At 34.9% G+C, this 27,445-nt stretch overlaps 1 protein-coding gene across 1 annotated transcript in view; it reads right to left on the reverse strand.

Moving 5' to 3' along the window:
• Positions 1 to 3,193: 3,193 nt before the first annotated feature.
• Positions 3,194 to 27,445, reverse strand: part of LOC149780546 (transcription factor E2F5-like) — a 43,412-nt gene continuing 19,160 nt past the window's right edge. Inside the window, exons 6-9 of the mRNA XM_089937570.1 lie at positions 23,329 to 23,473; positions 21,230 to 21,319; positions 18,230 to 18,274; positions 3,194 to 11,530 (exon numbers count right to left, since the gene is read on the reverse strand). Of these exons, the coding sequence (XP_089793696.1) occupies positions 11,415 to 11,530; positions 18,230 to 18,274; positions 21,230 to 21,319; positions 23,329 to 23,473 (396 nt within the window). The 3' untranslated portion in view covers positions 3,194 to 11,414. The remainder of the gene's footprint in view (positions 11,531 to 18,229; positions 18,275 to 21,229; positions 21,320 to 23,328; positions 23,474 to 27,445) is intronic.

Raw genomic sequence — 27,445 nt, forward strand, 5'->3', positions numbered from 1 at the left:
AATTCAGTTCAATATACTTTTAGAGTTGAGATATATTGTGTGCATTGCAGATACTACATCAGTTTAGTCTGATTTCATTATGACTGTTCCCTTCTTACAGGACAGACAGAATCATTAATATGGGAAAGATACTCCTGACAAGACTAACATCATCTTATGATATGATATGCATAATTCTGCACCAACAGTTCTTAAGACCCTTATCTGCAAGCCCATTAAAAACTGCATAATGCAGATGCACTGCTACAAGGAGATATCAATCTAGAGTCCTCACCATTCCTTGCCTGCACTTGAGTCTCAGTGTGCCATTCCCTCAGTATGAGATAGCCAACATGTTCAAAGTGCCATTTAAAAAGAAAAGAACAACAAAATCACAAACAACTAAAACAACCATTTACAAAATCAAAGCATTGCACATGACTTTCTTCAGGTGCCAACCTAAACTGATTTATCAATTTTCAACACAATAAAACATTGGTGGCGGGCCTTCCAGTTATCACTAAATGTTATACAAGGTTAGGGCCTGTACATCAAGTCCACGATCAAAGCATTGGTGCAAAATGTGTTACCCTGACCCCTGGGCCAATATGCAAGAGAGAGAGAGAGAGAGACAGAGCATGTTGCGGAATGAATTGTCCTAATTTCATAACGATTCATCCAATATATGAATAAGAATAAAAGTTGAGGAAATACAAGGAAATTAAATTTTTATTTTTACCCCTAACCTTCATGCAAATTTCTATAACCTTAATCCAAGATAAATCTGGAGAGAGCATGTGAATGAATGGTCTTAGGTTCATAATGATTCATCAAAAGTAAGTAGAAATCCATCAAGAGGTCTACAAAATTTAAGCACATAAAAAAAACTTTAACTGAACTATGAACACAAATTATCTGTGACCTTGACACCAAGGTGAATGTGGCAAGCATGTATATCACTGAATGAACTGTCTTAGCTTCAAAATGATTCATCCAAAGTATGAACAAGATCTATCAAGAGGTTTGGGAAATAATGGGAATTGAATCAACTTAAACCAAAAGTTTAAAATTTCTCAGACTGTGACTTTGACCCCACAGCCAAAAGGGCAAGTCTGCATGTCACTGAATAAATTATCTTAGCTCCATAATGATTAATTCCAAGTATAAAGAAAATTCATCAAGGGATTTAGCAAATGTAATCATAGGAAGAAAAAAAAAAGTTTAACCATAATGAAAGTTTACTATGGCTGTGACCTTGACCCCAATATGAAAATGGCAAGTGTGTATCACAGAACTGTATTAGCTTCATAATAATTAAAGCCTAGTATGATGAGAACCTAACAAAGGGTTAGAAAAATACAAGCAAATGAAAAAATAACAACAAAAAACTGAACCTAGACCATAATACAAATTTTCTAAAATGGGGATCTTAACTGCATGACTGAAACATCACAGAATAAAAAGACTTAACTCCATAATGATTGGTGCAAAATGTATCTAGCATTCTAGAAAACCTATGCAAATAAAAACTGCAACCAAAACTGGAACAATATATTGATGCCAAAGCTGTCACTGCCACCAAGCTGAAAAGAGATAGCTATACCTTGCTTCCTGCTAACCTGACAAAAAATCTCCAAAAAACAAAATTGCTTTATCTTTGTATTCCCTATTTTTCCAAAATCTCTTTATTTTGCTATATTATTGTGGGGAAGCACATACCAATGCTACAAAAAAATTTCCTCTGATAAAGGATAAACAAATTTTTTTGCCAAATGCTACGTCTTGCCTGCCCACCAAGTCATAATCCAAAATCCATGCAAAGTCACAAGAACAAGAAAATTGGGTCACTGTGAACTACCCTGCTCATAATTAAAATTAGAGTTGTACTCTCCAATATGAATACATTTTTTAACTAAATGCAAACTCTTGATGTTGTTGTTGTTGTTGTTGTTGGAGGGTTTAACGACATTTTTCGGCACACGATAGGCCATACATGGCGGCCAGTATTAATGGTGGAGGAAGAACCCGGAAAGAACCACCGACCCACGAAACTCTTGATGTAATCACTTAAGTGTACAATGTAGGTCAGTGACCTATTTTTGTCCAAGCTGTGTAGTACCCTCCATGATTAATAAACCCATTTAATTTATTAATTATAAATACTGTCAGGAAAACTAAGCTCAATTAAAAACCGTAACTTTGGCACAGTGATCCTTGCGACTCACTCATGCTTGTAAGCATGAAAAAGAACAGGATTGTTGGTTGTACTAATACATAAAGAAAAGTAGCAGTAATGAATGCTAAAAGTCTAAATTATTTCAATGCATCATGTTATAAAGACTGGCCATCATGCTGAAGTACTTCAAAATGGGGTGTTAATTGCGAAAATGCCATAAAATACCTGTATCTCTGAGACCAAATGATTAACTCCCTATCATTATGAAAATTATGCCTGGAAGACCTAGACTCTTGGACCAACTTAGGAACCAATCATACAATTTTTAGTTGATTGAGGGGTCTGCATACTTTATTGTTTTATATTCTGTCCCCCAACAGCTTAAATATAACGCTGCTCAGCCTTGTAGAGAAAAGAATTGTTTCCATCACACAAGTTTTAAAAAAACTAACATGAGACCAAAAAAAAGAAGAAGAAAAGAACATCTGGGCTGGAAAGAGAATCCCAGTTCCCCCTTCCCAAATGAGGTGGTTTGTCCCTAATATCCTGAACTACATCAAAGTATACAGTGTATATGAAGAATGTGTGGACCATTTGGTGACTTCGTTTGCTTGAAAATCTTATTCTTTTAAACCACAAGAATGTATATCAATGCCTCATCATGCCTACATTGATTGTGCATGATTAAATGAGTTTCACTGTCACTGAATAAAAAGAATGCATCATGATTGTGACCTAGTTTTGATAGGGATTTCATCAAAAAAGTCCAAAACAATCAAAATTGTGCATTCAAAAACATGAATATCGATGTAATGGTCTAAAATTAGAGCCATGCCATCTACTTATACATACAGATATACCTGCCAAATTTCATTTATCCATGTTGTCCTGTTTTTGCACAATCATGATAATAAGCTTCTTCAGAAGGATTGATGTAAGGACAGCAAAAATCAACCCAACCTCACATCAAGCATTTGTGGCATAAAAACAAAACGTCTATATCAGAAGAACTTTTAAGGATAAAAAAGGAAACACTGCTTGAGGCTATATAATGTTTAATATCTTAAGATGTATTGCTAACAGTAATAAGTCTTTCAAGAAATGATAAATGCTACTTAGCCAAATGTACAAAAATATATTTACACTGTACATAGCATTAAACTATTGTATTACTGTATATACTTGCTCACACGTACAGTCCAAATGCAAACTCCAAAACCCAGACCTCCCATTGTATAATGCACCATCAGCTCTGGGTCTGTACAGTGTGTTAGTAGTAATCAATAGAAGAACAAGCACAGACCCTGATGCACCAGTACATTATGACAGATCAGGGTCTATGTTGTTTGCAGTTGTACCCTGCCGTTAAGCTAGTACAGCTGTACCCCACTTATAAGTGATTATATACAGTAACCCAAATTGGCAGTATAAAAATATCCCCAAATACTGGGGTTGAACACGTATAACGACATTTTTACAATCTACATCACATCTCAACAAAATCTTACCTCAATTAAACTGTTCATGAACAACTTTTATACAAAATCAAGAAATGCATATATCAAAGAATAAAGAAATTAAACATTCAGAATAGTCACCCGAAATCTCACACAAGCCACTCATATTTACTTTGCATGTTGTTGTTTCAGAAGGATGGCGGTGGGGTGAGTGGCTCGCATGTCGAACCAGCCCCCACCCCAATCTTAAAACCACAACTGAATATTTCCTATATATATTTTGTAATAGATGGTTACAATTATGCCTCGTCTTGGAAATGCTTAAAATACAAAAGCTTCCAAGGTGTATCTCAACAACTTCCAAAGAATGCTGGCAAAACAACAAAGTAAAACCAGTGCCTGTCACTCTGTGATTCTGTATGATCTAAAACAACTTAGCATATCTCCAGTAACTACTTTTGTCCATGTTACAGCTTTTCACTTTTTGATCATATACACCTAATGGGGTCAAATAAATATATAATATATACAACTGCCATATATGAAAGTGACGAATAAATCATACGTAAAGTACAATGAAACAACATACTTCGTTAAAAAACCCATGTCAAACATAATTCTTTACAAAATGTTGTTACTTGTTACAAGAAATATTATAAAATAGGGTTAAATACTGCTGCAATTCAATATTAATATTCAGCTCAAGGTACTTGAGACACAAAGATGCAGTACCCACTTAATATGCGCACTTTGTCATTAGGCAACCATGTCTAGAAATACTCAACGATATACTCAACATTATCAACTGGTGTACTTGGTATAAATAAATGCAAACATTATACCAGTCAAGCTATTGTGCATAAGGTTTTTCTACATTCAGTCCTTGTGATCTTTACATTCTGACCTCAAAATGAATAGGCGTCTTTCCATGTCCGATGCAAACCATCCACAAAATTTGGGCCAAGTAAGCAACATGAAGCTCCTTGTATGTTGGAACCATGTTTCTTCTTAAAGTCACTGTGGCAACCTTTAAACCAAAATATCTAAGCAAATGACAACGTTTGGTCAAGATATCTGGTATACAAGTCAGGTAATTCTTTGGGAGAGTTATCCTTCTTTCAGTCCATGTGACCTCTTACCTTTACAGCCAGAAATCGACTGGTTTCTTCCTTGCCCCAAATGCAAGCTACTTATAAAGGGCAGTTATGGTAGGTGTCAAACTCAAAGTTGTTATTTTGAAGTAGAATTGGGAACAAAAGACTTCATCTTAACATTATATGCCATGCTTTATGACAGGCATAAAAAGATTTGAAGTTGCTCTTTTTAACTGAAAATGTACGTGATAAAAACAAATCCAATCTGACAAGTTCTAACCACTTTTACTAGTTTTTATACAAATACCTCTAAGAACCTGAATGTTGTCCACTACTACCCTATGGGCGGAAACCATGCTGAATTGTGCATGCATTCAACTGATCCAATTTTATGGATACTTTCTCAACACACAGTTTTCATTAGTACATGCTTGTCTTAATCATAATTGTGAAGACACTAAAACCACTTCAGGAAGTTATAACACATTGATCAACTTTAATTTTTAAGTAAACATTGGCAATTCGGAATTCAGACCGGCATCTTGATTAGGAGAAAGGTGATGGAAAAGCTCTTTTCAGTCAGTACAATTCAAATTGTGTGACATTTGGAGATTTTCCTCTTCAAAATGGTTTGCAGCAAAAAAGTTTCTACCATACTTTTCACCTGGCAGAAAACCATGAAACTTGTGCCAAATTTCCTACATGCTAGTCTGAAAATGGTAAAGTACTTACAACCTTATGCAAATGTAAACAAAAGCAAAAGAGGAAGATATTAACATTTCTTTTTTAAATACTATTTGATGTACATTACTGGGGTCCTACCATGTCAGCTCTCACGGCTATTTTAACTAAACTTCTTCCATAACATTCCAGCAACTTATTACCATCCTTGCAATCAATTCAATAATCAAAACTGACAAAACCAAATATTCCCCATATTCTTTTCGTTCCTTTCTTTTAATTTTAGTACATTCCAAAACCTACTGGATCATGGGCAAAGGTTGGCAAATGTCATGATAACAATCTTTCCAAATAGGAGTTCAGAATATCTGCGACATCGTTACAATAAAGATCATGCCTGAAAATGGGGGAGATTGTTGACAATTACTGGCCCATATCTGAATGTACAAATCTAATTACAAATACACAAGACTTTGAAAGCTTTAACATATTGTTGAGGATATTTAAATTTCATTATTCATGAGACCATACTTGAGCTTAAATACATTAAAACGCTGCTTTGGATGAAAATCAAAACAATATTCTATTTACATCTGGCTTCCAAAGGATAATGATCCCTCACTATGAAGCCCCTACCACTGTCATGCATCCCTTTAAATTAGTCAAATTTTGTTTTATCATTCCTATGGATAATGTTTCCCTTAATTTCAAGTTTTGGTAATGAAAGCAGATTATGTGATTTCACAGCATTAAAGTACAGTATTCTGTGCTAATGCACAATCGACACAAATCCTTGTTTGATCATACCCTAGTATAATGGTCCCTCACTTGCACTGTAGATCACTTTTATGGCACTCCTGACCAGCATTATAACATGGGAACAATGTAATAACAAATCATGTCACGATTCTAAGCTCAAGTCACTATTTTAAAATGCTTACAAATTCCCAAATACCTGGAGCTTTTCAATCAAGAGCACTTCACGACACATAATATTCAGACTTGAATAATGTACACGTAATATTCAGGCTTGAATAATGTACACATAATATTCAGACTTGAATAATGTACACATAATATTCAGACTTGAATAATGTACACATAATATTCAGACTTGAATAATGTACACATAATATACAAACTTGAAAAAATGTACAGAACATAGTACCATTCTATATAGTGAATTACTGTCAGCCACTGAAAAGACGTTCAAATGTAGATAACTGTTGTTCCATTATACAAATATTTTCAAAACTATCTATTATTTACAACAAACTTTAAAATATACGTAGAAAAAAGGTTATACATTCCAAGCACTTACATTTAACTATCATTTTCTGAAACTAATAAATTACAATTTGATATCATAAACTAAATAATTTGTAGCACTTTACACATAAACCTAGCTCTAACATGTAAGAATCCTGTTTTACAATCATATCAAAGAATGAACCACATTGTTTTTAAAGGCGACTGAAAAATGGTCAATGTTTGTAAATTTTAAACATTATTAAATAACCCCAACAAAGAAAGAAAGAAAGAAAGAAAGAAAGAAGCAAAACAAAGCAAAAAGGAATTTTCGATGAAAATAATAGGCACTATTTTCTCCAATTTCATTTTTTTGGTCCTGAGTGAAATCTACCATTTAGATATGATCATTTATTAATAAATTTACATATTATCATGTATTATTAAAAGCAGACATGTGAACATTATTCCAAGTTCAAACAAGAACTTCTAAAGAACTATACATCACCAGTTCCCTTATAAAAATGTTTTCACATCCAAATGACCTTGACCTTGCCTGTGGGTCAGAGAGAGGGTTGGGATGCATGAATATTAAAGGGCATACTTATTACTGATTCTAGAGTCATATAGCTCTTCCTCTCAGGCCTTTTGACCATATAAAACACTTTGACCCAAAACTTAATGAAGATTCTTAAATGACATTGACCTTGACTTTGTGTGTGTGTGTGTGTGTGTGTGTGTATGTGTGTGTGCATATGGAAGGTTGGAATGGATGGACATGAAAGGCAGTTTCCCTGACCAAATATTCCAAGTATGACAGCCATCACTCCCTGGGTTTGGGACTTACTGAACTGTAGACCTTGCTTGCATGTCGGATGCATGGTTGAAGTTCATGAATAAGAAAGGGCAGGGCTTCCTGATTTTACAGTCCAAGGATGAAACTATCCTTATATGGCTTTGGGACTGATCACCCCACAGAAAAACTTCAACTGAAAACTTAACCAAGATTTTCAAATGAACCTAGCCTTGCTTGTAGAAGAGTGTGTGCGTGAAGGAACATGGACATGAACAAACAGAGCTTCGCGATTGTACAATCCAAAAGTGGGCTGCATAACCAAAATGTTAACTAATGTTGATGAGGAAGATGCTGTCAGCAGTGGAATGTGAGATACTTGTTCAAGCAGGCATGAAAAAAAAACTGACCAAAACAAATCTAAACTTTGATAAAATTCTCTTTCATATCCACTATAAAAAAAATAATTTTTAATACATTTTACCCAATACTTTAAGTACAAAAAAATTAGATCCAAAATGGCCTATTTGGTTACCAAATTATTCTATGTTATTATCTTCTACTAAAAGCTTACAAATATATGTAGTACTTGTCACATTTTGAGAACTTTTCTTCATAATTTTGCAATGAAGATAATTTATTTTAATTAGCAAATGGAGGCAAAGGGAATGTGGCTTAGACACCCATAATTCATAAAAATCAAGTTTTAACTGAAAAAAACCCACATGCTGGGTTCTTACAGATCAGGAGAACTGAAATGCAATGACTTTTTAACAACCAGTTTTCAAGGACTACTCTCAGTATTTCATGTTTTACTTCCAGTTACTAATTTAAACACAAGAAACAAAACTAAACACAATAAAGACATAGATATATGTAACAAATAATAAATGCAAAAAATAATAAAGTATCAAACACTGTTCTTTAGCTGCTCTACTTTCTCTTCCAAACCAGTGTTATATATAAGTCGAAGCAATGGAGAAACAGTAAAAGTTGCCATTTAAAAAATCACTAAGGGGCTTAATTCATATATTGGGGAAAGGGTCGGAATGTCAACTTTACAGTGGTGTAAATTATGAGGGACTAAATGTACAGATCAAGATAATTAGTGTGGAGTCATTGAGAGGTCTGAGTTTTTCACCTTGTGTTAACTGGGAGTAGAGAGGGATGTTATTGTGAGTTTCCACCTTTTTACTGACAGAATCAAGTGCCTGTGAACCTGTTGCTGAACTGCACCCCCACTGTCACTCACTGAATTGGCAGAGCCTACAGATGAAGTTTTTATGATGCAGACAACAGCGATGACCAACAATTAAATGATGCTTTTAGCACTGACCATACAAAAGTGGACAATGAAACAGCAAGCCTACATGTTTTCATTAGTATCAACTTTAAGCAGCAATGCCTATTCCTGCATTATCTAAGTTTTTCTTGCACACTATGCAAAGTGTTCTGTATTTCATGGTTGTATCTTTTATTAGCCACTTAACAAAATCTTTGCCTTTGAGCCAATTATTGCTGAATGTGCACATCTGAGGCATTCTGCTACAATACAATTACTCTGTTGCTATGAACCAACCTTGCTATGTGGAAACACGTGAAGTGAAAGAATGTGCATATGATAATTACATCATGTGAAAGGGATGCTATGCACAATATCTGACTGCTTCCAATGGATTTTGAAAAAGGCAGAATGGCCAGCAGATGACGGTAAAATCAAACTGTCCTTGCACAATGTTAAATAAAGGACTTGAAAGCAAAATTTTCAATCATATTTTAAAATCATTAAAATTCAATGACTTTCAATGGCCAAGGCGAAAAAATGACGACTTTCAAGGCCTTGAAATGAGGTGTTCAATTCACAGCAACTTTCAATGACCCTGAATGATTGTGTATTTTGCACATGCTTTGTTATGAAAAATGAAAACAAAACATGATGCCACTATGCTACAGACAAAAGTGGAATTTTTGTATGCCATTATGATGATAAATGCATAAATCCTCTGCAATCCTACTGTATGAATGGGCCAATAGCCTGCCAAGTTGTATACAAACACTTCCCTACATGTACAAAAAACAAAACTGCTGGGGAATGTGGGGGTGCCAAACAGTGGCCTAACATACAATAAATATTTCTCAATAATGACCATCAATAAATGTGTACCTGACGAGGTCTTTCAAAACAAAGCTATTATACTTATCTCAAAGAATTTTTTTTTTATGTGTTGCAAAATGTGGAACAAGATGACATACATATGATGGAAATTCTGTTCACGCAATGTTTATGCCATTATTGGCAATTTTTATCGGACAATCTAAAGGCATGTCAGTCTGACAAAATACAATTTTACTCTGACCCACTAAAGAGCTCAATCTTTTTTAACTGCTATTAGTGGTTGACTGAGACTGATCTTTCCCATGTTGTCATATATGCCAATAAATGATATCTAACAAGGTGTAATTAGCATACACAAGGGTCTCAGTAACAGCAATGGTATGTATCGAATAAACACAATCTATTTTGAAAGTCTTGTAGCAAATGTTCATGTGGTTGTCATGGAAGGCACACCACTGTTAGGGTAGCCACTGTAAAGACAACATTGACTGAATGTGTCCTTTGAAACGTTTATAAATGTTTTTATTAAAACTGGCTAGGCCACGACGAATAAGCTGAAAATAGGTTTCCGTATACTTTCTATGGAAACCACATCATTGCAGGAAAGTCATGTTAGGCACATGTCACATGTCATCAGAGATACCCTCACCAACTCTGATCAAAACTGGCTCATACATTCAACAGAAAAAGTTGGAGAAAAAAAGTTTTCGGACTGGTAGCTAAGGAAACCACAACACTGCTAGGATCAAGGCTGGACAAAATTGTGATCTAGCTTTTCCTACCAAGTTTGATCAAAATGGGATCAGCTGTTCTAGAGAAGTCAAATATGCTTTCCATTATGGTTGCTATGGAAACCACATCACTGCTAAAGAAACCACCCCAAACATTGTTTTGGTTAAGTATATACTGATAAAAATTTGAATGAAAGTGACCAAGTGGTGTTTGAGAAGTTAAAATACCAATCTTGATGGGCAATGAACAAAGTATGAAAAATGATGCATGGTGATTGTTGGGTCATATAATAAGTTCAGTTGTCCTTATGGTCAGATCAGTTAACAAGTCAGCTTATGTAAAGAATCTTGATAAAAAGTCCCTTTTGATCCAGTACTTTAATTCTGACATTATTTATGCTAGTATCGTTGGGTCTATCACCTTCATATTATGGCCTACTTATCATGTGTACCATCATGTTAACATGGTAACATAAAAATATTGAACGTTGCAAATTCTAAGTATGAAAAGGTTTATGCAAACTTGCTTGATACAAGTAGCATATACAGCGAAATACCTTGAGTTCTGAGTTTTGCTCTGCAAACAACCATGTTGATAGACAAAGAGATGGACAAAGCAGTGGTATATTCCACCATATTACATATGGGGGAATAAAAAGTTTCATCGTCACAATATGACTTCTTTTTTATACTTTACAGTCTTCAAGCTATGGATGCATTCACTTGGGATGCATCTAGTGAAAATGCATGTATTACATGAATATATGTTTCTGATGTAGCACTCTATCTCTGTGGGCCTGTACCCACATATCCACAGTCACCTCACCTGAGGTAATAACAATAGATGACTTTGTTAGCAACTTGATTTTTACAGGGGTCACTTTTCAATTCCTTGCATGCAGAATGCTAACCAATAAAAAAACCAAAAAACAAAGGTCATCCAGCTTCTTCCAGAGCTTTCAGTTCATCAGCTCGTCTGACTCTTCAACTCTACTCCAGCCAAAATATAACTGGGATGTAACAGTTCTGTGGATACTTTTTTTGTTTGACTGTACAGGAAGTTACTTTAGTGGAAACTAGAGTTTTAAATGAAGCAGACCTATTTTTAAGTATTAATCTACACTGGTAACTGCTGTTTTTCACATGGTTAGCAGTGGGACATCAAACAGATCACATGCACCTTCACTGTCATCTAAATTGAAGTAGTAATCTCGTTCACTAGGAGGGGGGCTCAACCTCAGTAATGGAGCAAAGGCTGCAAAGAAATATCAATAATTAGTCTTTACTAAAAATTTAGTACTGCCTCACTTTAAAGGGCCTCTTTCACATAAGATCAATTAAACAGTTATAAAACTTAACTTTCAAGAAGAAAGAATGCGTACTGAAATATAAATGAGATCACCACAGTGGTGATACCACTTTTACAGTCAAAGTGCAATATTAATTCTGGGACTACTTTCTTTTCTGTATAAGAAATACATGTGTTCTTATGTATGGTGGCGCTCACCAGATAATATGTACTTTTGAGAGAGTGACGTATGTAAGGTGAAGTAGTTCGCATTTAAAACATGCACAGTGGAGAGAATGTTTGCATACCTCTATGCTACATTAATGTAATGTGGATGATATTTCTTTTGGATATTGTACTTTTGGAAATTTTACATGATTTAAGCACACTGCTAACTAAAATGACTGCTCCCTTGTGTTAAAAAATCAGTCTGAATTAGTCTAAAGTACACTATACATAGCAGCTATTAAAATAGGGAAAATGAATTTTGCCAGACTAGACAATACCAGCTTCTGAAAGTGCAATGAATGAATTACCAAATATATAAAATGTAAAAAAAGTTATCGGCTCTTTTTTATACAACTGACCTCTGAAGTTCAGGAAGTGAAAATGACCAAGTAGAGCTAGCACTTTTTTGAAAGGTGCACATTTGAAGTAAGGCCAAGCTGTATACTCTATAACCCATAGTACACCCATCAATCATACACCAAAATAAAGGGAATTAAAGGTTCTTTGCATTATACCTAAGATATACAAGGTCTTTTTTAAATAGCCAGTATAACCAGTGAGGAAAGCCGGGGACATTCTTTTTCTTTAAATTCCTAACCCTATGCAAAATGCGAAACTGTATAGCGCCACCTTAAAGAAAATAAAAAAATGTTTGCAATTATTTTTTTTTATTTTCATATAATTATGTATGATGTTCTGAATAAAATGGTACATTCATATTGCATTTAAGCATAAAAATAAGCTAATTATGATCGTTTTTCTCTTGCTTACATAATTTGCCATGAGGTATGTTTGTGTGAGTAGTGACCTTAATTATGGGGAAATTAGAAGACTTAGAATATAGGAATAGAGTCAACTTAAATTTAAAACTGTTGCAATAAGTGACAGAAATATATGGTGAAAATGTTTCTTTTCATTTATTTGCAATGAAATTAAAAAAATAAATGATGAGAAAGTGAATTCGCTTCTTCCATATTAAACAATAGGCAAATATTTTACACTTTGACCTTTGACCTTTATGAAGCTGATGAGTTACCTCCCTTTTCTAATTGTAAAATTCATTGTTGATATCTCAGAAATAATTCTGGCTAGTTTCATGTTCCTATCATTCAGCATAACATTGGTTGCTATGTTTACAGAATGTAATGTGCATTCTTAAAATAGCTCACTTTTATCATGGGGGGGGGTAGGCTGGACTTGTTAGAGACTCTGACACTCATAAATACTGTTCTGTGGGGAAAAAGGCAGGAGAATTATTCATAAGGATTGTTTTGATGCTTGCGACTTAAATGTTTCAGCCATATAAACATAATTAAATCATAAAAAAGTAATACCTACATCTTCTTTATGGTGGCGCTCACCAGATAATATGTACTTTTGAGAGAGTGACGTATGTAAGGTGAAGTAGTTCGCATTTAAAACATGCACAGTGGAGAGAATGTTTGCATACCTCTATGCTACATTAATGTAATGTGGATGATATTTCTTTTGGATATTGTACTTTTGGAAATTTTACATGATTTAAGCACACTGCTAACTAAAATGACTGCTCCCTTGTGTTAAAAAATCAGTCTGAATTAGTCTAAAGTACACTATACATAGCAGCTATTAAAATAGGGAAAATGAATTTTGCCAGACTAGACAATACCAGCTTCTGAAAGTGCAATGAATGAATTACCAAATATATAAAATGTAAAAAAAGTTATTGGCTCTTTTTTATACAATTGACCTCTGAAGTTCAGGAAGTGAAAATGACCAAGTAGAGCTAGCACTTTTTTGAAAGGTGCACATTTGAAGTAAGGCCAAGCTGTATACTCTATAACCCATAGTACATCCATCAATCATACACCAAAATAAAGGGAATTAAAGGTTCTTTGCATTATACCTAAGATATACAAGGTCTTTTTTAAATAGCCAGTATAACCAGTGAGGAAAGCCGGGGACATTCTTTTTCTTTAAATTCCTAACCCTATGCAAAATGCGAAACTGTATAGCGCCACCTATGCTATTCAAATGTGCAATTCCATACTGAGGCTCATTTTTATGTTTCTTCTTCTTCTGATCATTGTCTGTCTCCCTCCCCTTCTCTCTCTTCCTTCACATCAGGATGAACAGCAGAAAAAAGACTTCAAGTATGAATTATTTTATAATTTGTTTTCAACGTCTGTCATGGAAACTGTCAATGACTTAACTTAGTATATATACATGGCCCGCTGCTGTCACCCATACATTACTGTATACATACATTGTACAAATGTAATTCTCTCAGGCAAATGGTACACATTTGGATGAAGAAAAAAATTGTGATCAAATACAGAAATAACACTTTTAAGTAGCACTTTTAACATTATCAGAATCATGGTGAAACTTGTGGATAAATCAGGCACTGTTTAGCAGTGATTGCACATCAAAATTAGGTGGCAGTAAAAAAATTGGATGCAGTGCCTGATATTGAACTAGACTGGAAACTTAATGTAGAAATAAACAACAAAAAAAGAACAAAAATTCTTACAAGTAAACCCATAATCATTAAAATCTTTTGTTTAAAAATGTTCCGCTCTTAAATCACGGACACAGATACTTGCTTTTGTCTGTGTAAACAAAGTTATTGACAACATACACTGCCCATCAACAAATTAACAAGGTGATTATAACTTGTGCAGCTTGAAATCTGTCCCTTTATCAAATCTGTGCTAATATGTTTTATTCCACAGGCAGAATTGGAGACAGAGATGGGAAGAGAAACACGGTAGCACTGACCTGTTGCCACCAATGAATGATTTGGAAATGACCGGAAGCAATCAGGTTATGCTGATATGCCAGTTGCTGTGTGAAAAGAGACATTCCAAACTTGATCCCCGTGAATAATTACTTTACAGATTGAAACTGCACCTAGGCATACAAAAGTACTTCAGTGAAACCCCATGTGGATTATGAGCATCTATTCAGGTGAAGTCATGATAGCAAAATTTTCAAGAGAGATACTGTGATGGCCTTATTGGACATCAGATCAGCACCATTTTCATTTAGAACTTAACCAGACATCATAAGAAGTGAAAAATGCCATATCAATATGAGTTCAGAAGAAGTAGTGATAAAAATTTCAAGATTGCCACTTTTGCAGTCATAAAGTACATCAGATTGGTACCATTTTTGTTTAGGACCATCTCAATAAAGTCTTTTATTTCAAACCCCATGTTGATACGATCATCCATTAAGGAACAGCAATAATAAGATTTTCGAGATGGCCACTATGTTGGCAATACTGTACATCAAATCAGCACCATTTTAATTTAGGACCAATAAGGCATCCTAATAAGTCTTCTGGTGAAAGCAATATTGATGTGACCAGCCATGAAGGTTAAGTAGAAACTGAAGCTTCAATAACAAATATTTTCAAATTAGGTCAACTGTGGCAGCCATAGTGGGCATCCGATTGTAACCATTATCATTTAAGACTAACTAGACATCTTACGAAGTCTTCTGGTGAAAACCTTGACTCAACATGACTTTAAGTTCAGGAGGAGTAGCAGTAACAAGATTTCCAAGATGGCCACTGTAATGACCCTACTGGACATCAAATTAGCACCATTTTCATTTAGGTCCAGCTAGACATTATACAAAGTATTGTAGTGGAGACTCCATGTTCATATGACTATCCACCGAGAACCAGCAATCATGATTTTTAAGCTGACTCTGTGGTGGCCACATTGGTCATTAGGTTGGCACCATTTTCATTTAGGTTTGGCTTTGTTTTGTGGGATTTAATACATGGACATGTAATAAAAAAAATATGTAACAGATATGGCAGTGTGTGTAAACGTAATACAAAACACGTGGATCTGCAATATGGAAGTAGCTCTAGTTGGAATAAGGAAGATCCAGGATTATATGCAAATTAAAAAACACAATCTTTAAAGAGTATTTGCTCAGAAAGGATGGTATCACAAAATTTTGCAATGAATTTGTGTTTTGATACAAACATAGACTTTCTTTATAAATTGCGAGTTAAAAGTTAGAACAGAAACATTTTCCTGTTATTTGTGGTGGTTTGGGATTTAATTGCCATTTTTCACCATCCATGGGAAGCAACTGGCAAACTTTTTCACATACCCACATTGGTTGAGCTCGAGACTCAAAAACAAGCATGGACAGAGGTCAGATGGCAGTGATCAGTGAAGGTGAGCACCTTTGACCACTCAGCCAGCAGGGCCTCCTTGTTATTTGCAAACTTTATTGAGGAATTGAAATTATGTAAGGACATATTTTGGGCGTGAAATTATGTGGCCCTTGATTAAGAGTGGTCATGACTGATGAACAGAGAAATGGATAAACAGCATACAGTCGAAAGAAAACAGATAATGAGTCAATGTATCATTACACCTGGACAGATGGCTGTTCCAAAACTGAAAGTGGTGATGATGTGTCTGAAAGGAAATTAACTTCACTGATATATGGGTAGCATATGTGTGCCTGTGTTTACCCAAGACTGTTTGAAGCATTGTGTAATGGACATTATAATAAAATTTTGATGTGTGGCTGGGGTTTTGAAAAATGTGATCTCCACCATTCCCATAATTTCCCTTCCATTAAATTCAAGAACAGCCCAGACTTCTGAAATTACTCACTGCAGCAGAATACTCATGACAATGCTAGTTGATTCGACCATAATGCTCTAGCACTTCTGTACATTTCATTTGTATTTTCTACTCCATTATAAAGAAAACCAAGGTCTAATAGGTAACTTTCATTTACAACAACAGCATAGCTGCCAACCCCTGAGTAAAAAAATACTGACTGCTTATGACCAAAATACTGATTTTAAGAAACAAATACTGATTTTAAAATTTTTAATGCATATGTAACTATTTACAACATCTACAACCATCAGTAAAGTAAGACAGTACCTTCCTTACTTATGTAATATCAAAGATGCATATGTTGCATTCTTGCATCTTCAGAATGGCACCCTGTTCCATTTGGGTGCCTATTTAGAAGCTGCAAGAGTGCAACACATACTCAGACAAAGGTTGTTTATATGAGCTTTTCACACCTTGGTTTTTTTAAAATTATTATCAATTTCAATGTACCAACTTTCATTGATGATCTCAATTCTGTGTGATTTTCTTACTGAACTGTTTTCGTTTTAGCACACAAGTAATCCATCGCGATGTTACTGTCTGGAAAACGTGTGCAAAATAAATCACCAGCAACATTAGTAAATGAAAGAGGAAGGTTCATTTCTAAAAGAAATTTAATAAACCGAATTTTTTATCAAATTACATCAAGGTTCTCTTTGGTATTTATATGCACCGTACGTTCAGGCTGAGTTGTTGATGATGAAGCAGCAAGCAAATGTTTCTTAGCTTTTTCATGCTCTTGTATGGCATGGGCACCTCCATTCCCAATAGTGAAATCACATTACACAATTTGCAAAACAAAGTTTTCTCCTTTACTAGATGGTTTCACAAATCTAAACAAGACGGCACAATTGTCTTTCAGTTCTGTTTTCTTGTCTTTCCTGGAGAAAATTCTGAATATTCAGCTTTCCTTTTCAACATGTTTAGTTGTTGCTGTTGTAGGGTTTAACGCCATTTTTCAGTACACGATAGGCTATACATGGACGCCAGTATTAATGGTGAAGGAAGAACCTGGGAAATCCCCAGAAAGAACCACTGACCCTCGAGAAGCTACTGGCAAGCTTTCTCCAATACCCACATTGACCGAATCCCAGACTCAAACCCACACAGGCAGAGGTGAGATGGCAGTGATCCGTAACAGAGGGCGCTTTAGACCACTCGGGGCCCCCCAACAGGATTAGAAGCTGAATATTATGAAAATTAAATAGTGATAGCAGCAACTGTTTGCAAAATCCAATATGGCAGATAAAGACAGACATGATAGACTCAATTCTGAATGAACCAAGCATATGTTAGAACTCTATTCATATATACATGTGATACATTTCTATTAGAGTGGGACCAAGTGCCCTTTCTAAACAGAAAACTGCAAGGAAAATTTTAATTTTTTATTTATTAAAAAACGTATTTTTAGCAAGAAAAACGAACACCCATATTCAGGTGAAAAATACAGGACAAATAGGGGAAAATGGGACACTTGGCAGCTATGCAACAGTCAACACATCTATGTCATTCCTCATCTATTACAAAGAAAATAGATTACTAATATTTTCTACATGTGTATGATTATGTTTTCCAATGTAGAAAAAAGATTGGGAATATTTCAATCTTTCATCACATGAATGGTATCTTTCATATGACCTACTGTGGTCATAGTGTACACAAACTGACAGAAAAGTAATGAGCAATCTTTCACAGCAGACAAAATAAACATTAGGTATAAAATATTTTACTGTTCTGGAATCATTTAAAAAGGACAAATTTTTGTGCTTTATTTTGACTGTAAGTAAACTCTTACCTTCCGATGACATTAATTCTTCAATAAGTTCACCATCCATACCATCTGAAATACAAATAATTTACTTCTCAGGAATGGATTTATTTTCTCATTATGTGTAACATTCTATAGAAAAGGGATTGATTTGTCATCCATCTATATACTGAATTTTATGGATGACCTATAGACTCTGTTATTAAGAAATACTTTAGAAACTGGGAACTATTACTCATGAAAAAATTAAATCCAAGTGGTGGTGGTGTGGGGTTTAACGCCATTTTTCAGCACACGATAGGCTATGTATGGCGGCCAGTATTAATGGTGGAGGAAGAACCCGGGAAAACCCCGGGAAGAACCACCGACCCACGAGAAGCTACTGGCAAGCTTTCTCACATACCCACATTGGTCGAATCCGAGACTCGAACCCACGTAGACAGAGGTGAGATGGCAGTGATCCGTAACGGAGAGCGCTTTAGACCACTCGGGGCCCCCAAATTAAATCCAAGAGGGCATGACATTGCTCATGCAACTTACAACGTAGTTTAGCATTTAGTATTTACTTAATCAGGTTTTATGCAATAATGTAACCTCACATATCCTATATAATCTCCCCCCCTTATCATATTCCAAAATTTTTGTAGGGTATATTTTTTTATGAATTTCATTATTGCCCTGAATCATGAATTTAAAGATCTGAAATAACCACACTTGAAGAAACTCTCAACCCATTTTCTTTGTGAAACATTCCATACCTATTTGATAAATCAACTTCATTACTGTAATCTGACAATAAAATATTAGCTTTACATGTGTTTATTTTATTTTAACCCAAACAAAAAGATTTATAAAGCATTTTATATTTTTTAATGCACACATATGTATACAGTATCCAGTAACTGCATCTTTCAGTGAAAACCCCATGCTGATATGAGTAGTAACAACACAATTTTTACAATGGCTGCTGCAGCAGCCATGATGGATGTCTCAGTAGCAAAGCTTTTAATTGCCATTCTCCAGGTGGTTTGGAAGAAGTAATGGCAACAACATATGTCAGATGATGGAAAACATGCCATTGCGTAGGTTTGTCTGGCCTGTGACCAGCAGAGATATGAACTCGGTCAATCTGATACTGCACAGCATCATTAATATGCACAAGTCTTGCTTATAATAAATGTACAACGTTTCAAGAATCTTGATGACATTACCCTTTTCACAGGGGCTGATCAAAATCAGGTCATAAATACTGTCTTGCATGTGGTAGGAAGCCAAGCCAATCACTGATCAGATGCAAGCTCATTCATTAATCTGTGCACATCTTATAATAACTTTACAACTTTAAGACTAAATTCAAAATCTGATTCAAGCTGCATCAGCAATATGGCCTCTACAGAGGCAACAAACACGGCCAATATTGTACAAGATAACCTCACTGATGTGCAAGGATCTTGGTCGTTATCAATCTTGTCTAAGATTCTGATGCCATAAATATATATAGTTGATCCTTTCAACAGCAGACACCAATGGGAAAATGACCAACTTGCTTCTGCACACATGGGGAAATGCAGGTTCAATTTTCAATCTTGATTCATGAACAAATATAGTGCACCAAATAACACTGTTTATTAATACTGAGGTTATTTATATTACAATAACATAAATTACTACCATTATTTCAGGCAACTGGCACAATTTATCTACTGAGAGAAATCACCACATAAATTCATAAATTCTAATGAAAAGCGGTTTCATTCATAGATTTCTTCAAGTTTTCCCTCTATTTCTGATGTTGTACATCTTGCTAGATCAAGAATTTATTTCGTTTATATTTCATCTATCTTCCATCATGCATCTGACTAAGAAATGTGACTTGTTCAAGATCTATTCTTTGGTGTTGAAAAAAAAAACTATAATGATTTAATGCCAGTCAACCTTTTCATCCCAAACATGGATGTCTATTGCATGAAGATCTGATACAGACAGTAATCAAAGTTGGATCAAAACTGTATCTGAAATATGGCCTCCAAAGTGATATCCAGAAAATGCCAACAGATGGTTGGATGAAGGGAAACTTTTACACTACTTTGACTGTATCTTGAAGAGGAAATGATAGCGAAGTGCATGTTGGGCCACATAGAAGATCACTGGACCTTACCTTACAGATTCTGTCTTAAGACTGACTTTAATTTTGGACAGAGGAGAGACATGTACAATGATCCCAAAGTGATCACTGCACTGAATTTCCATCAACATGGGCTCAAGAAAAACATACTGTATTTACTGGAGTAAAAACATCTGCATACAGTGCATACCATTATATAAAAGGACAGGTCATGGCATTCTCTATTTGTTTAAAAAAAGATGCACACAGAATTAAGTGTTGACCCAGATCTACCTGTATGTTAAAGAAACACAAACACATGAGCATCTATCAGAAATCAGTTTAATTTTTGCACCCCCTCCAAAATGGGCAACACATTCATCAAAAGTCCATAACAATTTACATCCAATGAAACTTCCAGAATACCGAATTTTTAAACGTATTTGGCTAAAGCGATCGGCATAAACATGAGATTTCCACATGAATTATCTCTGTATCACCCTTTTCTTTCATCTCTACTACCATTTTGATCTATTTAGTTTAACTGACTGGCTTTGTATTATCTACAATGTTTTCTTGTTCTTATTAAGAAACTATATTCTATATAGTTCTGTTCCAAATTTTATCCCCAAAAGTTTTGTTTTATGGAATTTTGTAAATATAATTTTCACAAAAAGTTCATAATAATTTAGCAAAATCTGGAATTGATGGTATCATGCCATCACAGATCAGGTCTATACTATTCAAAGATGGATTATAATTCACAAACTATATTCTACGTACCAGTCTATAATACTGGTGATGAATTACTTTCTTCTTGGGTTCACATAAAAAATTCTGTTCAAAATTTTATCCCTAAAATGAGTCACAGATCATGGTCTATACTATTCACAGCTGGATGTACAGCTGCAGCAGGGACTCACCACTAAAGTCTGGGGGCTTGGACGGATCAAACAGAAAATCTGTGGAAAAACTGTCCATGGGCGTAGAAAAACATAGACTGGAGGTGGAGCCTGCAAAAGAAATATTGACAGCTAAGGTTCCATTTAAACTCCTGAATCTTCAATGCAGCTGTCTCAAATATAGTTTCTGAGCAAGGTTTGATAGCATGCCGTACATTTTTGTTTAGCCAGCATATACATCAAACTCATATCCAGCATTATATTTGTGCTCAAAATCACTCACTGGTGTTTGCAATAACACTTTCTCCAGCTCCAATAATCTCATCTACTTCAAAGCTTTTAAAATCATTCTCATCATTGCTATTATCAGCCAATATTTGACAAATGAAGGCATCATCCAAAGATGGCTATGCTGGGAGTCAGCCATTTCAAGTTTCCAGGAAGGACATGATTTAACCAAGCATTTGTTAAACTTCTTTGCTAAATAAATGTTAATGACAGAATGCTTGTTTCAGGCCCAACATACCAATTAAGTTTTGTTTCAGAACCATCCAAGTCTGGCGAAAGTACTGAAATGTGAAAGCAGTGCTTAACATATAAATGAAAAATGTAATGACAAGCATTGCAGGACCATTAACAACAGCATGACTTATGCTGTAACAAGCACTTGAAGGGTTAATGAGGGTAACTAAATGATACCCATACCCAAAAATCATTACAATTTGTGCCTAATTGTTTGATTTTATATTAGGTCCAACATTTGACTGTGTATGGATTACACTTCTAGGTACAATAATCAGAATAAAATGAAATTAAGCAGCAAAAGGCTGTGTTTGTCTTTTTTTTAAACACATTTTGTCCATCAACATTTGTTTCTTTTTTATCTTAAACAATTCAGCACTGGGCATCTTGTACTACAAAATTATATACAACTTTAAGGCTCATGATACATCCACATGCCAAGTTTCATCAGTGTAAGTGAAACTGGGTCTAAGATATCGAATGAACAGTGTAAAATACAAGTCACTCAAGTTTGACAAATGTGGTAAAGAAAACTGATGTAGTTTTGGTTTGGTCAAGTTACTTTCATCGAGAGGGAATCACACAACAATTTTCATGTGTAGGTAAAATATAGTCCAAGCTAATGGGTGTGTAACAAATGACCAGCTGAAAATACACAAATCATCAAGCATGCAAATTAGATCACAATAACCTAGGATTGGCATGGTTAAGTAACATTCATCAAGATCTATCTACACACCAATTATCATGAGTGTATGTTAAATGAGTCTAAAGATATTTGATGGTTTAATGAATGAACAGCTGAAAATACAAAAGTCACCTATGCATGCAAATTAGTCACAGTGCTCTAGTTTTTGGTATGGTTGAGTTACTTTTGTCAAACTGTCATCATTTACCAATTTTCATGTATAAAAACATACATTCTACCATGTTAGGTATATTACAGACACCCATGACCACTGCCACTTTCAAAACTAAATGGAACACTTCTGTACTGCACAGTGACTGTCCATGCAAACCAACAAAAATAAATCACTGATGCCAAACTGACCAATGGGATACCACAGTACACCAACAGAACAATGCTTTCTGACTGGTATACGCTTCATTTTCAAAGGAAAAACTAAAATTTATTGTAAATGCTGTGCTAGTAAGCCAGTTCCAGGAGCTGTAATAAGCAGACACACTTATGAAAATCAGGAACATGAAGAAATTTAAAAGTCTCGTCATGATTTTTAGAAAAAAAAGCAAAACAATATACCCTCTCCGAATTTTTAGGGCAACAGGATAATAAGCAGACATATGCATTTTCCACATCAGAATTTTCTTGGCAAGATCAAAAATATTACTTGAGGAAACACAGCTTAATGCGGATATGGCATTATACAAGTACAATGCAAACAAATTTTAACACTGCCCAATATAATTCATGCATTTAAGGTTCTCCTAAAAAACACATTTTTGACAATTTAGCTTGTGAACTGTATTTGCAAAAATATTTTTCATGGTTCAGATTTTGCACGAAAGAACGAATGAGAATGGCTTTCAATTTGTAATAAAAATTTTTGTACCTAAATGACAAGATTTTAAGTAATTACCTTGTTGTCCCTGTATTTGCTGGGCAGAGGGTTGTGATAATCCCTGCGCTGCTTTCCGTGGGGAAGACCTCGTAGCCATTCTACCAGTCTCTGTCACATGACTGGTGGGCTGTGAGGGACGCAAAGGGGACTTCACAGGAGACTTCTGAATGGAATAATACAAAGGTAATTAGCAATAATAAGAACTGCTGCAAGCAAAGTGTTATTCCTCCAATATGAATCATTGATTATAATACTTAATATTTGTAAACCCTTTTTCCACAGGTCAAACACCTAAATATAATAAGACATGGCCCTCATTTAACTTGTGCACTATATTGGTAGATAATATTATCTAGCAATCAATGATCAATTGATAAAAAATCATCTTTCAAGGGCTATGGCATCACAGCAGTGAGTCACAACGATGTCAATCTGACAATCAAGAGTTTACCAATGCTTTTCCTCTTTCATTTTCTTGCAGTGATGACAAATTGGTCACAATTTAGTCATACATGGGAAAAATAAATGAAAATAGAACCATGTTTAAATTCAACGATAAATTATGATCATCATTTGTAAACTGTTTAAAAATGTTCAGATCCTGTTTCAGTGACTAGCCCTGTCTGATTTTACATCCTATCACCAACAGAAAATTTGTTCCTATTCTTTTATATTTAATGACCCTTATGTGGGAACAGATATTCTGCTAAGAGTAATAAAAGAAAAAATATAAATTGTTCAAAAAGTTGAATACTCCAAAGTTTTATGTGCAATCATCCTTAACCATCGTACAGTATTCTTAACTTTATTCATGGATGATGCGCACACACCTGCAAATATATATTGACTCAGATCTGCTTGAAATTATGTGCTGGTAGATTTGAGTTTACTGTTGCTTGTTCTACTCTGGAGTGGCATGTCTGGGTCAGAATCTGGACCCTCTCTGCTGGCATATCTGTGCCAGAGTTTGAACCCTATCTGCTGGCATATCTGAGCCAGAGTTTGAACCCTCTCTGCTGGCATATCTGAGCCAGAGTTTTAACTCTATCTGCTGGCATATCTGTGCCAGAGTTTGAACCCTCTCTGCTGGCATATCTGTGCCAGAGTTTGAACCCTCTCTGCTGGCATATCTGGGCCAGAGTTTTAACTCTATCTGCTGGCATATCTGTGCCAGAGTTTGAACCCTCTCTGCTGGCATATCTGTGCCAGAGTTTGAACCCTCTCTGCTGGCATATCTGTGCCAGAGTTTGAACCCTATCTGCTGGCATATCTGTGCCAGAGTTTGAACCCTCTCTGCTGGCATATCTGTGCCAGAGTTTGAACCCTCTCTACTGGCATATCTGGGTCAGAGTTTGAACCCTCTCTACTGGCATATCTGGGTCAGAGATGCCAACCCTAAAGCATACTTATCAGGTCAAGTTTTTGGAACTGGCCAATCAAAATAACTTCTGTAAAAACATACTGCATCCCCTCATCAGCCTATAACATATACAAGAACAATTAATATGCTACTTTACCTTAAACTGGGAAAGAGAACTATGTAGCTGTTTATATTTTCTGTGCAAATAATCACAAAACAGCAGATCATATATGGTAAACTGCTGACAGGTGGGATTCAGCAAGAAACCTGTAACTGTTATACAGTACATCTTGTTAGCCAATAAGTTTGAGCAACAAATAAAAAAATAGAATATTTTGTTACTAGTGAATAATGCATATATTTCATCTAGTGGCTTTGCCACTCATCGTAATAGTGACTTTTCCACTCACTTGATGAAATAAATCCATTATTCACTCCTTTTCAGCAAATATTATCTCTTTAATGAACATTTCCAAAATATTCCTACACTGCACTTAGAAAAGGACTGATTATTACAAACCTATTATGGACACTTATTGAGCCTAAAGAAGAGAGCTGCTTATAGAAAGAAAATGAAAACTTTAGTTTCAACTCATCAAAATAAAGCATTCCATAGAATGCATACAGCCTATACTGCAACAAAATCTCCGTGATGTTGCACAGTGTCAATCAGTAGACTGTATGCACATCCATAGTAAATCTGCTTTGCTCTGTAGACTTTATCTCTGCTATTGATTTTCCATCAATTTCATGAGCCAAATTAGACTCAGATAAGGGTGGAAGTTTTATGTGATATTTATAAACTAGGGTTAGTAGCATATTTCTTTCAAAATTTTCAAGCGTTTTTCAAGGTTCAAAATCCTGTTTATCAAGGTACATTATTACATTAATTTTAAAGGATACATAAAATAAAACTGTATGTAAACACAAGTTAATATTTACTATTACCGACCTGTTTATCCATAAATTTTCTTGTCAGTATTTTAAGCAATATCTGTCAGTATTTTAGAAGGCAGTCAGTATTTTCATTCAGTGTTTCTAACATCTTAACACAGCACACATCACCTGTGAAACAGCGCACAAATAGTTGACACTATCAATACACTATATTACCATTATGTAGTATTGCACGACATACTGATGATACAATATTCTGTAAATAACTCCTAGTTTGTAAAGATGCTGGCATTCAGGCAATTCTGTGTTTCAAGGCAAAATCTACAGAAATTGAACACCACTGACTTAAATATCCTGTTTATATTATAGTGATAAAAACCACAAAAGAATACCTCCACACACCCAAATTCATTCGGTTATTTACCTCGGTTACTTTCTCAAAAAAATCTGTTTTCTCAGCTTCACACATATCCATAACATTTAAATAAAGCCAATTCTCTACATTATACATGGTTAAGGAAGACTTAATACAAAACATTATGGCACTGTTATCCACTCAGAAAATAACTTCATTTAGATAGGTGAAGGCAATCTTTATTATTTCATAAAATCTAGTATCAGCTTTGTCAACATTTACAAAATGGAAATGAGAATTATATATTATTTTGCACAACGTTTGTTGACAATATCAAACTGATCCACTTGGAATTAATGTCTTAATGAAGGTTTAGTCTATGGGTTTTTAATGGCGATATAATAGGCACTCTTTATCCTATCAAGGTGGTCATCTGTCCACTCTTTGGTAAAAGAGAGATTGTTTCTAAATACCTTGTACAATTTTGGAATCTGGGAACATATTTTTCATTGCTTCTGTTAACTTGTCGGCTGTGCTCAATGACAAATTCATATTTATGATCAACTCACATAGAATCACCTCAGCACAAGTTATTTGCTTTTGAAGTATGTGTTGATGACGGACTTCCTTTCCCTTCATCATTGACAAAATATTTATATTTCCCTTTACTAATGATTCCAATTTTTCACAATTTTCCAATTCCACGTGCCATGAACAGTCATTCCTTCCAACATGTGCACAGGAAAAGTCTAAGTTGCAAACAGTGCAGAGCACAAAATTTTCTCATTTAGATGATGATATAAGGCATGGACACAGAGTATTATTGACTGGTAGGAAAGGCTGCTTTCTATGTTTTGACTTTCCATTTTCATCTTCAGTTTCGTGCTGAAACTTTCTTGTCAGTGGCATTTTCTTTGTTTAAACAACCGGATGTTGAGAATGTTAAAATCAGTGATGTGGCACAGACTGCGGACCGAAAAGACGATACAATGCAATGAAACGGAATAAAAACGGCTTAAAAATTAAAAAAAGTTAGTAAATAAATGCAACCTCAAATCGTATTTTCAGATCAATGACTGCATGACCGTACAAATGGGCTTTATTCTGTACAAAAACGGTAAAATATGGATGGGTAAACAGGTCTGTTACTACTCCATACGAGGAACAATTCTTGCAAATTTATTTTTAAAACAAACAAAAATAAAACATGAAGTCATTAGCATGATCATTGATAGCTTTTCCATTATTATTAAACAATTATTAAACATCTCACATCTGGGCAACAGAATAATGTAGTCACTGAACAAAGTTCATTTTACTCTGTATACACTACACTATTTACAAAATCCAAAATATTTTAGAGTTAATTTTTCAGTTCTTGTATCTTTGTCATCAAACAGTTTCTCAAGAACAACCAAACTCAGTGATTTTGTCCTTGTCACTTTTCCTCAAATTATTCTGATATTGTGATAAAGGAAATTTTCCTATGGATCTTTGCTTTCAATGCATAGTCATCATCAGCA

Source organism: Sinohyriopsis cumingii, chromosome 16 (assembly GCF_028554795.1).
Source record: "Sinohyriopsis cumingii isolate HCF-2022 chromosome 16, ASM2855479v2, whole genome shotgun sequence".
Taxonomy (NCBI): Eukaryota; Metazoa; Mollusca; class Bivalvia; order Unionida; family Unionidae; genus Sinohyriopsis; species Sinohyriopsis cumingii.